The sequence below is a fragment of the Mangifera indica genome, chromosome 11, assembly GCF_011075055.1.
Source record: "Mangifera indica cultivar Alphonso chromosome 11, CATAS_Mindica_2.1, whole genome shotgun sequence".
Classification (NCBI taxonomy): Eukaryota; Viridiplantae; Streptophyta; class Magnoliopsida; order Sapindales; family Anacardiaceae; genus Mangifera; species Mangifera indica.
Window position 1 is genome coordinate 10,747,715 of NC_058147.1, and position 16,574 is coordinate 10,764,288.

Here is a 16,574-nt window from a genome sequence, read left to right on the forward strand (position 1 = left end):
CCTAGGTGACAATCTTAAACTATATTTTTTCAATTTCTCCTTTTTTTTCAACTTTAATTTTTAGATTTAGCTTTATTAGTAAAATTATGAATTTAGTGTTTAATGCAAATACTATATTCTTTTCATTTATGTGTAAATGTGTTACTCATTTAATTGATGAGTTTTTTTTTTTTTTGGGTAATTTCATTTTGTTACATTACTAACTTATGAATTAGATGTTGCATAGTTATGAATATGTAAAATTATTGTCCAAGAGAAAGATCTACCAACAAAAAATAAGGGACATACTGTTAATTTCTTGGGTTCAAATTTTATTACATAACTAGGGTTTGTTTAACTTACTTTCCGTGAATAGAAAATTTGTGTTTTTTTGGGTTCAATTTTTTATACAAAATTAGGGTTTGTTTAACTAACTTTCTAAGAATAGAAAAATTGTGAATTTTAAAGTGAACAATTCAAGATAATGGTGTCTGTTAAGTATTACTAGTATCAACTAAGTATTGAAAACTCAAACTCTTACTTATAAATTATTAAAATTAACAATATCAGTTAATTTTAAAGGTAAAATCGTTATTTAACTAGTAATATCTTAAAAATAATAAAATATTATTTATTTTCTCCTTAGATTTAGAAAACTAATAATTTCTATCTAAGATTAAATTTTGAAATGTTACATTTCCCCCTTAAGATTTTTTTTCTTTTCTCTCTCTTGTTTTTTGACATTATCTCCAACCCTCTCGCCCTTCCCTTTTTTAGCACTGTCTCTAACTAAGCCCTCTCTCTCTCCCCTTTTTTGGTGCCTTCTCTGGACAAAGACGTCTTTATCTAGAGAAGGCACCAAATAAAGGGAGGGAGAGAGAGTTTGGCCAGGGACGATGTTGGAAAAGGGGAGAAAGAAAAAAAAAAAAAACCCTAAAGGGGAAATTGATAGTTTTATAAACCTAAGGGGAAAATGAAGAATATTTTATTCTTTTTAATTAATTAATAGTTAAATAACAATTTTAACCCTAAAACTAACTGGTTTTGTTAATTTTAACAAACTATAGGTAGAAGTTTGAGTTTTCAATATTTAGCGAGTACTAGTGAGTATGTAACAAACCTTGGGTGGGAATTGGTTCTTTGACCTTAAATAATTCACTTTTTCTTGGAATCTATAATTGGTTAAGTCTCAAAACATGCAAAGTTAAATCATATCATTGTTTCTTTAGGATTTAATTATTATTATTATCATGATTGTAAGTGAATTCAAAATATGTTTAATGAGCAAGTTAAAATTATTTTTAAAAAAAAGGTATTAAACTTGAAAGATCATAAATTTAAAGTGAATTTAATTGGTTAAAATTTGTCAAATAATATTGTCCTTATAAGAAAAAAAATCTTATAAAAATAGTTTCGATGTTACATATTTCAATTTTCAACTAACTAATTAAAACTTTATAAAAAAGTTTTTCCTAGAATAAATATTATCAAAGGTCTATTAGGTAACCAAATAGTGGATAAATTGTTTAGTAGTTTATATTGAAAAATATATTGGTAAATACTGATAATTCAACTCTTTTGAAGTATAAAATTAGAAGTAATGGAAGAGTAATACTTGTGATAATATATTAAATTTAATAATATTATTATCTATTTATAATTTTTTATTTTTTATTTATATATTTTTAGATATGATATATATTTATATCATCTGTCTAAATCCATCACTGAATATAATACCATCCCAGATTATCAATGAAGGAAAAAATATAGCATTGAGTCATTGAGATCATATAATCCAGAGGATACATAAGAAAAGTAGCGTAACAACATTCTCAACAAATATTAGCACCATGTAATGTAAGAGATCTATCATTTCCAGACACTACCTGAAAGTGACAATCTAAAAACTGAAACTCATATCAGCATTCAAAGCAGTAGTCCTAGCTGAAGCTACAGCTAACTAATCAAAGACAAGCTACAAGAAGATTTTTCAACGAGGTGCAGCATACACCTGGGTAGTGTCATATTGTGGATAACCAGGCTGCGGTGACACGGTTTTACCATAACCAACTGGTGCACTCCCTTGAGCAACCCCATATGAAGCTGGCTGTGCAGCAGCCTGATCATAGCTAGGTTGAGCTGCTGCTGGTTGTGCATAAGATTGCTGACCGCTTGCTGGTGCAGCATACGCTGAAGCAGGACCACTACCTCCATAATTAGGATCTTGAGTCCCTTGATAACCATAACTTGCATTGGTAGTAGCTGGCTGTTCAGAATAACCTTGTTGTGAATTGGTGTAGGCATAACCACCAGTAGCAGCAACTTGCCCATAGCCAGCAGCTTGCTGCCCACTAGGCAGCTGAGTGTAACTGGAAACAGACTGCCCACCTTGTTGAGGATAGCCTGAACCAGATGCAGCTGCTTGCATATTGTAACCCTCAGCAGCTGGTGCACCACCATATGCAGGATAGCATTGCTGCATAGCTCCGCTTGTTGCATACGGATATTGCTGTTGATGTGGCACATTAGCACCATATGATTGGGCTGATGGAACTGAACCTTGGTAAGGCATATCTCCTGCTTGACCTGGCCGGGGAGGACCATAAGATTGTTGTGGTTGTCCCTGTGGAGGCATGTTATATGATGGTGGCTTACCATACTGCTGTTGTTGAGGATAACCTGGTTGCATGCTACCCTGCGAGTAAACTGCCTGAGAGTTTCCATGTCCTCCGTATGGATGCTGCATTTGAGCATGATTATCATACTTCACTTCATTGTATCCATGTCCATAACCCTGCTGAGGAGCTGTCTGGGCATAGGGAGGTTGATGCCCATAATCGTGACCATGTGGCTGTGGCTGCCCATAGTTGTAATTTGCCTGGGATGGAGGTGGACCTCCTGCTGAAACTGGGGTAGGGCCAGGACCATGCCCATGATTGGGAGTTGAATGTGCAACAGAGCCTGGGTGATCATGGCCCCCTTGCCCACCAAAGTAATCATAACCACCGGCAGCACCATGTGGAGGGCCATGCATACTGGGAGGGCCACCAAAATTACTTCTTGGACCCATTTGCTGAGAAGGGTAACCACCATATGTTGGAGGTGGATACTGAGAATTCTGGGATGGATAAGGTCCCCGTTGTTGATAGTCATATCCCATTGGCTGTGATGGGTGAGAACCCCGTGGACCCCATTGAGGTGGACCAGAGGGTCCACGAGGTCGATAGGCTTGCTGATTAAAACCACCAGAGAGAGGTGATGGCCTCACAGTCTATTCAACACAAATTGCATTAATCAGATGAGTAACAAGGAGCACCATCATTCAAAAAGTACATAAAATCAAAAAACATGATCTTGATAGAAAATTTAAAAAAAAAAAAAACAAAGATCATTCACAAAAAGGCATGTTCATCATGAACCAAAGATATAAAGGATCAACATGATAATAAACCACCAGATAGTTAGAAGACGAGAACATAACATAACAAAGAGGATCAAAGCATAAGAATAAAATATTTAAGAATATATCTTCATTACAGAAGCCTCACAAAAGCTAGCACCATGAAATGCAGGAAATTATCATAGACATTGTATCTTAGAATAGGACTTGATAATAAGCAAGATCTGTACTTGAAAAAATTAAACTTGGGTACAACAGCATATATTCAATAAACTTCAGACTTCTACAAAACAAAAATCCTAAGCAAACTCATCTCAGCATCACAATCTTTCCCTTCTCAACCCAGAAGATCAAAGAAGAAAGTTTAGACTCTACATGTAAGATTTTCTCGAAACACCTTGGTTTAGAATCTCTACAGTTAAATGATCTCCATCAGGTGAGATGAGCTAGTATTAACACCAAAATGCATAATGATCTAAACAGGCTTAACAGGACACAAACTAAGATTAAGTGATTGAACATTCATGAGAGGCTTTCAGAAAATTTAAGTTCAGAGTTTACCACATTAAGAGAACAGCACCCAAAAAAAAAAAAAAAACATGAAAATGACAGGTATATACTCTCCAAAATGTTTCAGCAAGCATCACATACAAGTTTGAGAGCCGATCCCATGCAAATTCAAAACACAATCTTCACCAGGTACAGCACTATCTTCAAATACATTTCTGAAGATAGAAAATGGGGATATGGAAGACCACTAGGGTTAATACAATGTCTTTACTACATATTTTTTAACTTTCAAGTCTTGAAGTAATCTTACCAACTAGTAACACCTGCAATTGCGAGAATACCTCTCTTCAGGGGAGTGATAAGTGGTTGTCTATTGCTACACCAAGAAAGCAATGCTGACCCATGGAAAAGGAATAGCCAAATCTGCATTTTTAAAGCCAACCAATACGAATTGGCACCTTGAACATAAATAAATCATGGCAACCGACATCTTGGATTGAATATATGACTATCTTCCTAATTGCATTCAAGTGACCTCGGCATACTTCATTCATCAATACCGCAAACTCTCACAAGTGTAATGTAATTAAGCTCTCACTTCCATGGCACAATATCACGTCATGACCATACTAAAACTTTATTATACTGACAAATGTAATAGATTCAGAAATTTTGCTCAACCAATCCAAGAAAGGGCATTTTCGTACCAACTCATAGAAACATGAATCATTAGCACCTTGAAGCAATACATAATGGCTAAAATCCTAATATACAAAGACATCACAATTTAATTAACAAGAAATATTGATTGACATCAATATCATTCCTTAGACATATATTTGTAATGGAAGTAATACTACAAAAGTTGAGGAACCATGGTTGATATACATGATATGTGTGGCAAGATAGATGTCCATGTGAGACATTCAAGAATTCACCCTAGCAAACTTCATTACCAGAGGACAACATGATGTAGAAGAGCATTGCATAACACCAGTTACATCCACTTGTCATATCATTAATAAAAAGATTAGCCACTACCACAACCTCATTGAAGAGGCAACATACACACCAATTTACCCAACAAGGCACTACCTTACAGAAACTAAAATACCCTTAAGTCCTACATGTAAAATTGTGGGGAACAGTCAAACATTTCTTGATCAAAGCAATATTGAAAAGTGTGGTCCCTAAATTCCTAGATAAGCATTGATAGCTCAGGTGACCAAGGGGAAATAAATCAAATATATGCTGACAAAGAGCTAAAGGACAGAAATAAGTTTCAGGAGATAAATAACTTAGCAGAACAGTGTTAGAAATCCTACTAATTCATTTGAAATTTACAATATGACAACTAGCATGCCAGTGAACCACATCCCTAACCTGGATAACAGCCAAAAAAAGACATGGCATTGCAAGTAACAAAACACTTAAAAGTGCAATTCATCATTGCACATTTACAATTACAAAGTTATAAATCTAGTAAAAAAATCTTCTGGACAGAAATTAAATATAGACAGGCCAAGAGCCATTGATATAACAGAATTATTTTAAACTTGTCACCTTACTATGACCAGAAAAAATTAAAAGAGCATATCTACAGACCACATTGATAATGTTTTGATGTAAGATAGAAGCATAGCAGTTACAATTAATGCAAAACAATTTAAAATCCAACAGCAGTACACTATACAAATAAAGAAAAAGAAAGCACACAAAGAGAAAAACAAACCTGATTTAAAACATCCTTAATCATTTCTTGAGCTATCTCAATCTGTCTCATATCACCAGTAACTCGCACTGTCCTCTCTTTGGAACCATCTCCTTCAGGAAGATGTTGAGGTATCAGCTATACAAAGAATACACTCAAATCAATATTACCAGAGTATACTCGTGAGTCAATAAAAGAAGAAAAAAAATGTAATCCATCATATAAGTTAATGCACAGGGTCACGGTATCAACTACCTGGATTCGTGCCCCAGATCTGGTCTGCAGACCTTTTATAGTTTCTCCACCTCTACCAATGATTAAACCAACCTGGCCAAGAAAACATGTAAGGCATAAAACGAGAGACAATAAAAGTGCATATTAAAGCCAAAAGCAGTGAAAACAATAACCTTCTCATTTGGAACTTTTATCTCAACTTGTTCTCCAATCCCAGCAGCCTGTGCAGTAGCAAGACCCCTTGCTACAAGGGAAGGTGAACCCCCTGCATCAGCCTACAGCAGATGACAAATAACATACTGGGTAAATGAGTGCAAGCAAGGAAGTATACTGCTAAAAGGATAGACAAAAAATATTAAAATGTGCAACACATACTGTGTACCATATCAGCTAAAGCTCCAAGGTCAAGGAAAAAGAACACAAATACAAAGAGATTTAATTACCTCCGCTATGACAGCACTGATAAGCTTCTCAGCCTTGTTTATATTACTTAAAGTCCCAACTAATTCCACAGGTCTTGTAGCAGAATAGGGGTCTGCTTCAGCATCCCTTGTAATTTGAATTTTTGCACCCGAATTGTACTGCAGGTACCGTATGGTATCCCCAGCCTTGCCAATAAGAACTCCAACCTGAACCATAATATATCCCAAAATAAATCTGTTTGTTCCATCACACACACACACACACACATTCCTAGTAAGAGTGTTACAACAAGCATTGAACATTACAAGCTTGTCCAAAAATGAATTTCAACAAATTAGCGAGCTATTTGACATACCTTGTTATTAGGGACCTCTATTCTGCGAGTCACAGTTGAACCATCATTTAAGGCTTGCTCATCAACCTTAGAATTATCACTCTCTCGCTGAGGTCCCTCATCAGAGGGCTCTATACTTTCTTCCCCTTCAACAGTGACTTCTTTGGTTTCATCTTTAACAGTAACAGAGGCTTCTTCTGTTTCCCCTTTAACACTAATCAATACTTCTTTAGTTTCCTCTTTAACAGAGATTTGCTCATTGTCACCTGAAACCTGCTCTTCAACAGATGACACCAGTTCCGTCTTAACTTCCACAGTTTCTTGCATCTCCTCTTTAGCAGAATCCTTGGCTAAGTTCTCAGTATCCCCAGCCTCATCCAACATTCTTTCTTGTAATCCATTAACACTAGCTGTCACATTCACAAACATAAATTTAAGATATGATTGCAATGTACCTAACGATTAGGAATGAAACAAGAAGTAAAAACTATTCAACATCATATAAGTTTCAAAAACACACCCATTCATTTTGCAATTGAAATTCTATACAGCATTAGATTGAAATAACTCAAATCCTAACCTAAACAATACAGATTCCAATATTTCAAACAAATTTCATATATTAAATCATCAAGAATCTTCTTCCAGAGTGAACCAATCAGCAAGCAACAAGTGTCAGCTCCAAATCACCAAAACCCTAAAAAAGATAAAACAAATTACCTATCCTATCAGCTTTTTCATTATCCTCGTCGAGTCTCGGGCGCTTCGGCTCTGATTCATCAGCTTCCGCCACGTCACCATCGGCATCACCCTCGACAGCAGCGGGGTTGGGGGTTGGCTGGGAGGGTTCCTGGGCTTCGGCGTCGAAATCGTTAAGCTTTCGTTTGAGATCCGACGCCGCCGGAGCCACAACGACCTCTTCCTCCGCCATTCGGCTTTAACAAAACCCTAATCTTATTTTTCCTCAAAAATTAAAATTAAAAATAACAAAACTTTGATTTTAAGAGAAAAAACTAAAGTACAGTTACTGATTTAGTGCTTCTTTTTTGGGATGTTGTGGGAGAAAGATTGAGTGAGAGCCAGAGAAATGTGGAGAAGAAGGGTTTTGAGGCATATATATAGTGCGACCCGGATAGGTCAGATATTTTTCGGCCTCTAATTTAGGGTTCCTCCGATAATTTTTATGAGCTTCGATATATAATTTAAAATTTTAAGTTATATTATATGGTAAAAAGACATAATTTTACAAACGGCCAAAGGACTATTTCCTATCCAAGTTTTAGCCAACTTATAAAGCACATCCACAATAATTAAAAAATTCAAACACTTACTCATAGGCTAATTATCGTTAAAATTTTTAATTAAATATAAGGGTAAAACCATCATTTTATCTCTAAATCCTAAAATCTTGAAATTTTATAACATTTCTACTCCTAGGTTTTAAAACTAACCTTCACCCCCATTTTCAAAATTTGAAAAATTTAGATTTCACCTTTAAATTTTGTTTCCCCTCTTTGGTCACTACCATTTCAACCGACGGTTGACACTTTCTACTCATCTTCTAAATTTGGCCACAAAAGATGGCCACCCACCACCACGAAAGATGACGAAGCATTGACATGATGAATCAAAGAGGAAGAAGTGTCGGCACTTCAAATCTAAGAGGGTTGTCACATTTTCCTTTAGCACTGGCTTCGTTTTCATTGATTTGCATGACAAAAGCTTCGTTTGGAGTCGATTTGACATAAATCAAAGCAGATGCTAAAGGAAAACGTAACAACTCTCTTCAATTTGTTGCGTTAGCACTTCTTCCTCTATCATGAGACATTGTCGATGGTGGTAGAGAGAGAAAATAGGAGAATAGTGGTTATTATCATCACTGTCGCTATTGTCAGAGAGCAAAAAACCCTAAGGTTTTGCAGGTTGAAATGTTGCTTTTTTAAAGTTAAGGTGACATGAAATATTACTTTTAAATATTTGGGAGAGAAATAAAATAAAATTATATATTTTTTGACAAGAAGGTAAAATGACGATTTTATCTTTGTATTTAACTGAAAATTTCAATAGTAGTTAACCTATAGACAAGTGTTTTAGTTTTTCAACTATCAAGAGTGTATTTTTGAGATTGAACTAAAACTTAGATAGAAAACAATTTTTTGGCCTTTACAACTATATACATATATAATTATAAATAAACTAGAACTTTATTACAAATTAAATGAAATTTTTATGAAACACATGAGAACCAATTTAAGGTTATAAGTAAAGGTGTCCATGGGTTGGGTCAGGCTGAGCAGGCTTTGGCTCAGCCTATGGGTTGGGCTAGGCTGGGCGGCTCTTAGGCCTTCCGATAGGGCTGGCCTATGAAATTTTTAAGGCCCAATCCATTTAAACAAATTTTTGAAAAAAAATTTAATTAAAAAATTTAAACACAATTATTTTTTAATTATTAAAACAGAGGATAGTAGTTCAAACATTTTATTTATAATATTTCATTTGTGATGTAGAACATTTTATTATAATTGTTTTATAATGATAAAATTGAAATAAAAATAAAATTATAAACACAAAAAATTATTGTTTGCGAATTTAAACAGTTTTTGAAAAAAAATTGACGAGAAAAAATGATATTGAAAATATAATGAAAGAATTGAAATTGACAAATTGAAAGATTTATAAATAAAATTGAAAAATGGAGAAAATTTGGGTTGTTTATATAGGAGGAAAAAAATAAGAAATAAATAAATAAAAAAATGGCGACTGGTAGCAGTTGAACGACTTCTGCCTGTGTGCGGTTTCTGCCTACTACAAAAGCCAACAGTTTATGCAACAGGCAGAACTACAAAAGGCAATTGGCTTTTGCTTGTTGCAGAAGTGAATTGCCGTATAAATTTTTTTTATTTTTTTAATGTTTAAATAGTAATAGGTCAGTTTGACCCAACCTATGGGCTTAACACCTAGGCCCCGTAACCCAGCTCAAAGGACCTATGGGTCAGACTTGACACACTACAATGTTAGGTTGTGTTTATTTCCTAGCTTTGAGTTGAGCCTCCACTTGGGCTAGCCCAATCAATATGTCTAGTTATAAGAAAAGTGAAAATTAATTTCAATTATAAAGGAATGACATAGGTTATTTCCCAATTATATTAAATATGTTATCCCTTTTATAATAGAATGAATTACATTTTTTTCATCTAAGTTTTGGCTAAAAGCCTTTTTTACCCTTAAGATTAGATAAATAACACATTTTCACATAGAACCTATCATTGATAATAAAAGGCCAAAAGACTATTTCCCACCCAAGTTTTAATGTAAAGATAAATGCACATCTGTTAGATTTCAAAAGCCCAATCACCCACTTATAACCCAATTTCTGTTAAAAATCTCAGTTAGGATTAGAGATAAACCATTATTTATTAAAAAAATTAAAGTCTTATCATTCCTCCTTAGGTTTAAAAATCTCATAATTTTCTCCTACCCAAAGTTTGAAAAGTGACAATTTCCCTTAGAGTATTTTCCTCTTCTCTCTGACTATGCTTTGTTGTCACTGGCGGTCCACCATCCTCACTCCTCCCTTATCTTTCCCTCAATATTTGAATGATTGGTCGATACATAAAGAGACCAAGATCTTTTCGTCACATAACAAAGTGATGAAGAGATCGAGATCTTTTCACGCACGATGAAGTAACAAAAAGATTTTTGTCTCTTTGTTGTGCAACAAAGAGATCTTGGTCTCTTCGTCACTTTGTCATACGACAAAGAAATCTTAGTCTCTTTATCGCTTTGTCATGCACTAGCAAACCATTCTGATAGTGAGGAAGAGATAAGGCGGGAGAAATGATAACCAGTGGCTAGTGATAGTAAATCATCACTAAAGAGAAGAGGAAAAAATCCAAGGGGGGAAATTGTCACTTTTTAAACTTTAGGTGGGAAAAATTATAAGATTTTTAAACTTAAGGAGGAAAATATGATAAAATTTTAAATTTTTTAAATAAATGATATTGAGTCATGGGTGGGTGTTTGGGTTTTTGAAACCCTATGGGTGTGTATTTATCTTTGTATTAAAACTCGAGTATGAAATAGTCTTTTGGCCTTAATAAAAATAATATCAATAAAATTATGTGTACAAACAATAATGTATCATCATGTGATTGACTATTGTTTTATCTTTAATTTTTAACTATCCAATTATATGAAGACACATTATTGTTTGTGCATAAAACTGTGCACATATCTCTACTCAAATAGTATATTAAAATTTATAATTTTTCTAATACCCTTCTAGACTGACTTTTATTATTATTTATTTATATGCTTGTGGAATGACTAATACCCTAATTATGTAGTAAAACAATCATTCCTTTCAATTTGTTAGGTTTTTTGGAATTTTTTTGGGGTTTCTTTGAAGTTTGTCTTTGTGTTTATAATTCATAATTTTACATTTATCCTCGATGTTAATGGTTGTTGTGTTAATGTCTGCCTAAGATACAAGTGCTTCAAGGCTTTTGTTCATCTCTCTTAAACCCTCTCTTCCTTTGAAATCTCTATTCTTTGCTCAATGCCTATTTTATTACTTTTGCGACATTTATCACCTCTTCTCCCTTATAGAAGCCCAATGCATTTTTACATTTTGCTTCTCAAAAAAATGTTGGGAGAACAAACCAAAATAAGTAATTTTAAAATGCTCATAATCTACTTATGCTTAAACCTAAACCTATATCTTGAGAGACCTGTAAACCTTTAATCGACTTGTCTAACTCTTTTTATTTCCTTTTTTGAATAAGAGTCAAACTTTGCCCTAAAGTGATATTTGTGTTTGAATTGATACACACTCCAAAACCCCCATTTACTCTTTAATCGCCACCACCATTTCCACCATTGTATCTAAATCACTAAGTTCACTCCACAAACATGTTACAACTCCAACAAGTTCCCCAATGGACAACACCTTTGAATCTCCTCCCTATTGTGTCCAAAATCATCTTGCCTATCAGTTGTGAAAACTAAATCGCCAACCCAACTCATAAACTTAGGCCTTCAATTCTTCATCAAAATCCTTCAAATTTTACATGATCAAATCTCCCATCAAACTCAAAAAGTTGCATTGCAATCACTCATCAATCTTTTCAGTTGGGAAGAAATCAAGTGAAGACAATCAAAGTCAATGTTGTTTTGATCCCTATTGATCTTCTTTCAAGAAATCTAATAGGAGGGATTAGGAGCTCATTTTAATGACAACTGATTTTATTTACTAATACATGAAATGAAGAGCTTAACTGTTTTAGCACTATCGACAACTGACAATAGTGTTGAAGAAGATACATATGGTTTCGAGGTGGCAAACAATATCTTGGTGAGGATTTTGCTTTTCATTTCAAAATTCTTAGCAACCATGATCTTCTTTAAAAGATGTTGTAGATTGGCATTGTGGCAAAATGTTTTTGGTGCTTCAAGTTAAATGCAGCAACAAGATGAATAATAAAGCTAGATCTATATTGAAAATACATGCTCATACATTGGGGTCGACATGAAAAGAGAAGTAATCATCGAGGAGTTGATGAATTCGATCAAAAGACAATTGAATTGAGAATTGCTAAGCTTGATGGTGGCGGGGAATAAAGAATTTGAGAAATAAAAAGAAAAATAATATAAGAAAATTATTTTTCATTTGTTATTTTTTTGAAATTCTAGAAAATGAAAATGACAATTTTATATTTTTATTGTAGATTTTCGGTTATATAATGTTCTGTTTTGAGTGAAAAAAAGGTTATTTATATCATTAAGAAGTAAAAATGTGTTTTTGCGTCCAACATTTGATGAGAAAATTAATTGTTTATTGTTCTCATCTTCTAGCAATATCTAAAAAATTTTAATATTTAAAATTAATTATTCAATATTAATTTGGTTTTTTCTCATTTTAAAAGAATTAAAATGAAAGAACTAAATTAATATTTTTATTTTCTAATTTTATACTAAATTTTACAATATTACAATTATTATCGACTAAGATTTTTTTCTTTATTTTCAAAAAAAAAAAAATACTTAAATTTTATACATTAAACATATTTAAATTACAACTTTTCGGAACAATAAAATGTTCAATTTCATTGTTTTTTCAAATTAATCATTAAACTTTAATATTTGTTATTACCTTTTTTGTTTTTCCAACTTCTTGAACACAAATTTAAGAAAAAAAAAAATCCTAAACTAACTCTAATATATGATGCAAAAGAATTTGGTTAATTTATTGTTAGAATATATTTAGAATAATAATTTTTCAACTTTACTTTATTTTGTACATTATTTTTATAATTATATGCTTCTCTTGTATAAGACATTATATATAAGTTCACATATATATTAATACACAATAAATACAAAAATTTTATTCAATTGAAATATTCACATGGTGTTGTCCTTTTACCCAATACTAGTTTAAAACACAACTTATTTCACCCTTAAAATTATGGTTCTCATTTTTTTCACAACAACCACACCTTATGTTTGAGAACTTTCACTTTGATCCCCACACAAAGGAAGATTCTCTTCCCAACCTCTCTATTCATTTTTCGGTTAGGCCACCAACACGGGCTTTATGAGTTTCCATTTTCCCTACTATTTTTATTTCCTTTTGGTTGTTCCCCTAATTTCTAGTGATCAATGGGCACATTAAAGGGTTCTTTCTTACAGATAATCTAACTCCAACAATAAACGACATGATCTAATTCCAACAATAAATGACATCTGATTATATTTTAGACGAATTTTCCAATATAGGAGTTTTTCTTTTTTTTTTAAACCAAGTTTTTGGTACTCTCTTTCACCATTTTTTTTGCTGACTAATGACTCTTTTTGATGTCTAGGATCTTTGATGAATTATGAATCTATTAGTCGTTTGGTTTTATGATCAAGTCTCCGACAACTTCTAAAACCATGAGTTTTTTCCATTTTGCCTTAAACATTTGGGTACTTTTATTTGGAGATGTCGTTTTTGTGTTGAGTATATTGAAATTCAATTTTGGCTTTTTTGGTTGCAATTTTGTCTTTTCTATTTATTTGTGTTATTTTGGGCTATATATTCGATTGTTAGCTAATATTGGATTGTTGGGTTGTGTTGCATTATTTTGGGTTTGTTATTGAATTAATTGGATTGTCTTGGGTTTGCTATTGGATTTATTATTGAATTTATTGGATTATTGGATTGTGTTGGGTTTGAATTACTATTATATCTATTCGTTGTAGTGGGCTTATCTTATTAAGTTGATATTATTTGGACTTATTTATTCCGTGAAAAAGATATAAATCTCGCACTCTATCAAGACCATTCTTAATAATGCGAACTGTATTATTTGGACTCAAGAAATGTTTTGTTTTCTTAAAGACAAAAAATTATAACATTATGTTACTGGTAATATATCTCAACCAATCAAAAGACAAGACGTATATGCATTTAATTATATTACAATGCTTAGAGAATGGGACAACAAAAACTATCAAATTATTATCTAGTTCAATAATACTTGTGTTTCATCCCTCAACTTTATTTTGGAACGTCTCAAGACTACTAAAAAAGTTTGGGATTTACTTACTAAGTAATACTCTACTACCAATATCATTCATTGATTTCAACTTTATGAAAATCTTAGTTGCATGCATAAAAAACCCAATCAATGCATATTTGAATTTCTCTTTGAGGTGACTATTTTATTGGATCAGTTATTATTGTTTGAACCAAACTGACATTATCATCGTGATGCTTCACTTTATGCAAATGAATGAGACAAATTTCATGTTTATCAATTTACTATGAATTTGAATAAGTTTGATCGTCTTTATTGCATAGATATACATTTTCCAATTTGACACAATAATTACAAAACTATGTGTTGAAAAGCTCTAAAGTCTCGTCAATCTATTTCATCCATTAACATTGTTATAGCTACTCTTACTTCACCATCACAATGTAAAATGATGTCTTAGTATTTTCACTAACTAAGACATATCATTTCTAAATGTTTCAAGTTGCAATCCAAACAAGGCACTAAATGATGCAAAGCCAAATCTAAGTCTAGTAAGACATATGCTCACAATACATCTGTTGTTACCATCAAGAGTTCATCTTATAGTCATTCTTCTGTGATAGACGAGCTTCTTAGTTAGGTAGATTCAATGCTTTAAAACAAGTGTTAACTCAATCTATGAAAGGCACCTTCACTTTTGCTATCTTATCTATCACCTTAAGCAAACTTCTTCTTGGTACTTTGACTTCGCATATTGTAACTATATGATTGCTAATTCTCATCTTTTTAAATATAAAAACATTATGTCTTCTTCTCATGTTATTCATATTACATGTAACTCTAATTTATCTATTAGTCATATCTTCACTTTTGCTTTATCATTATTTAATGCATTTCTTGTCCTTAAACTCTCATTAAACTTTATTTTTGTTGGTAAATTATGTGATTTTGGTTTTGATGTACACTTTTCTTATCATGATTATTTTGTGCAAGATTCGTAGATGAGGTAGATCTTTAAAACTGAACATAAGGTTGATTGTCTGTTTGAGCTAACGTATCTTTAACTACCTTCCCAAATTACAATTAACATGGCAAAATGTGTCATTGTTATGTCTTATTTTACTGGACATTCTTGTCTTAGTAATGTTTCATTCTTTCAATTAAAGTCTTTATGCTCTAATGGTATTTTAGATAATGTTAAAAATGAATTTTTTGTTTGTGCTTCATGTGAACTTGACAAACATCATGTTCTCCCCTTTAATGATAACAATTTTGTTTCTTATACAAACTGATATTTAGGGACCATCTCTCATGGCTACTATAGGAGTTGCTACTTTTTTTTTTCTGATAATTTTTCTCACTTCATTTGGATATATTTTATGAAATATCTCTCTCAATTGTTTGAAATTTATGTCCATTTGTTGCTTCTGTCAAAACTCAGTTTTCTTGTGTCATAAAAACTCTTCGAACAAATAAGGCTATGGAGTATAAAAATACTAAACCTCTTATCGTTCTCTGCCAACATAACATTGTTATTATGATATTTGGATTTGAACACACACATTTACTATGATTTGATTTGGATACTATTTTTATGACCCTTGGGGATTTATTTCTAGATTTATTTAGGGAGAAGGACTATTTCCCACCCAACTTTAGATGCATTCTCAGATTATAGCCCACGGCAGATGAAAATCCAGTTTTCCCACCCGTGACCAAACTGCCGTCCAATTTTTCAGTTAGGGATAGGGGCAAAATCGTCATTTACTATTTAAAACCTTAAAACTTTTAAATTTTACCGTTTCCCCCCTCCAGGTTTTAAAAAATAATAACTAACCCATCCTAAAAGTTTGAAAAGTTTAGATTTCACCCCTGGGGTTTGCTTCCTTCTCCGGCCACCGTCGACGGTCGACGCATTCGACCGATCTCCCATCTCCGACTACAAAGGACGACGAAGGACGACGCTTCGTCGTCCAGATCTGGACGACGAAGCGTCGTCCAGATCTGGAAGAACAGATCGTCGTCCTTCGTCGTCGCGTCTTCCAGATCCGACGAGCGACGAAGAGAGAAGAAGAGAGACCTCCGTCGAAGAGAGAAGAAGAGCGACGAGCGACGATCCGATGATCTCCCAGATCTGGACGACGAGCGACGAAGAGAAGTCTCTTCGTCGAATCGTGCGACGAAGAGATCTCCGTCTCTTCGTCGCACCGTGCGACGAGGAGATGAAGATCTCTTCGTCACACCACCGCCGTCGCACCAGGAGAAGGAGGAGGCCGGTGACGACGCCGGAGAAGACGTCGGGAGATGAAGATGAAGAATGGGGGTGAAACTGCTAGTTTTGAAAGTTATGGGGGGCGGCTGTTTTTTGAAAAATTTGGAAACCCTAGGTTTGGGGGTTGAAAATGTTAGTTTTCAAAGTTTAAAAACTTTAGGTAAGGTGAAATATTAGTTTCTAAAACC

The 16,574-nt window shown here is 33.4% G+C and overlaps 1 protein-coding gene across 2 annotated transcripts; it reads right to left on the reverse strand.

Moving 5' to 3' along the window:
* Positions 1-1,735: 1,735 nt before the first annotated feature.
* LOC123229353 (far upstream element-binding protein 2) lies at positions 1,736-7,744 on the reverse strand. 2 transcript variants are annotated; one of them, XM_044655121.1, is made up of 7 exons: positions 7,315-7,744; positions 6,616-7,004; positions 6,281-6,466; positions 6,011-6,112; positions 5,856-5,930; positions 5,625-5,741; positions 1,736-3,253 (listed from the first exon to the last, which is right to left on the reverse strand). In XM_044655121.1, the coding sequence occupies exons 1-7, from the start codon at positions 7,523-7,525 to the stop codon at positions 1,973-1,975; spliced, it is 2,361 nt and encodes a 786-aa protein (XP_044511056.1). In that variant the 5' UTR covers positions 7,526-7,744; the 3' UTR covers positions 1,736-1,972. The 2 variants fall into 2 exon arrangements, with proteins under 2 accessions (XP_044511056.1, XP_044511057.1); XM_044655122.1 differs by having other exon boundaries at positions 5,859-5,930; positions 7,315-7,743.
* Between the last annotated feature and the right edge of the window lie 8,830 nt (positions 7,745-16,574).

Bases quoted from the DNA above. Each gene is read 5' to 3' on its own strand.
- LOC123229353 (XM_044655121.1), bottom strand. From the start codon at position 7,525: ATGGCGGAGGAAGAGGTCGTTGTGGCTCCGGCGGCGTCGGATCTCAAA. The intron at 6,467-6,615 runs GTATGTCAAATA...ATTATGGTTCAG, and splicing joins TAGAGGTCCCTAATAACAAG to GTTGGAGTTCTTATTGGCAA. The intron at 3,254-5,624 runs GTTTGTTTTTCT...TGTGTTGAATAG, and splicing joins TTAAGGATGTTTTAAATCAG to ACTGTGAGGCCATCACCTCT.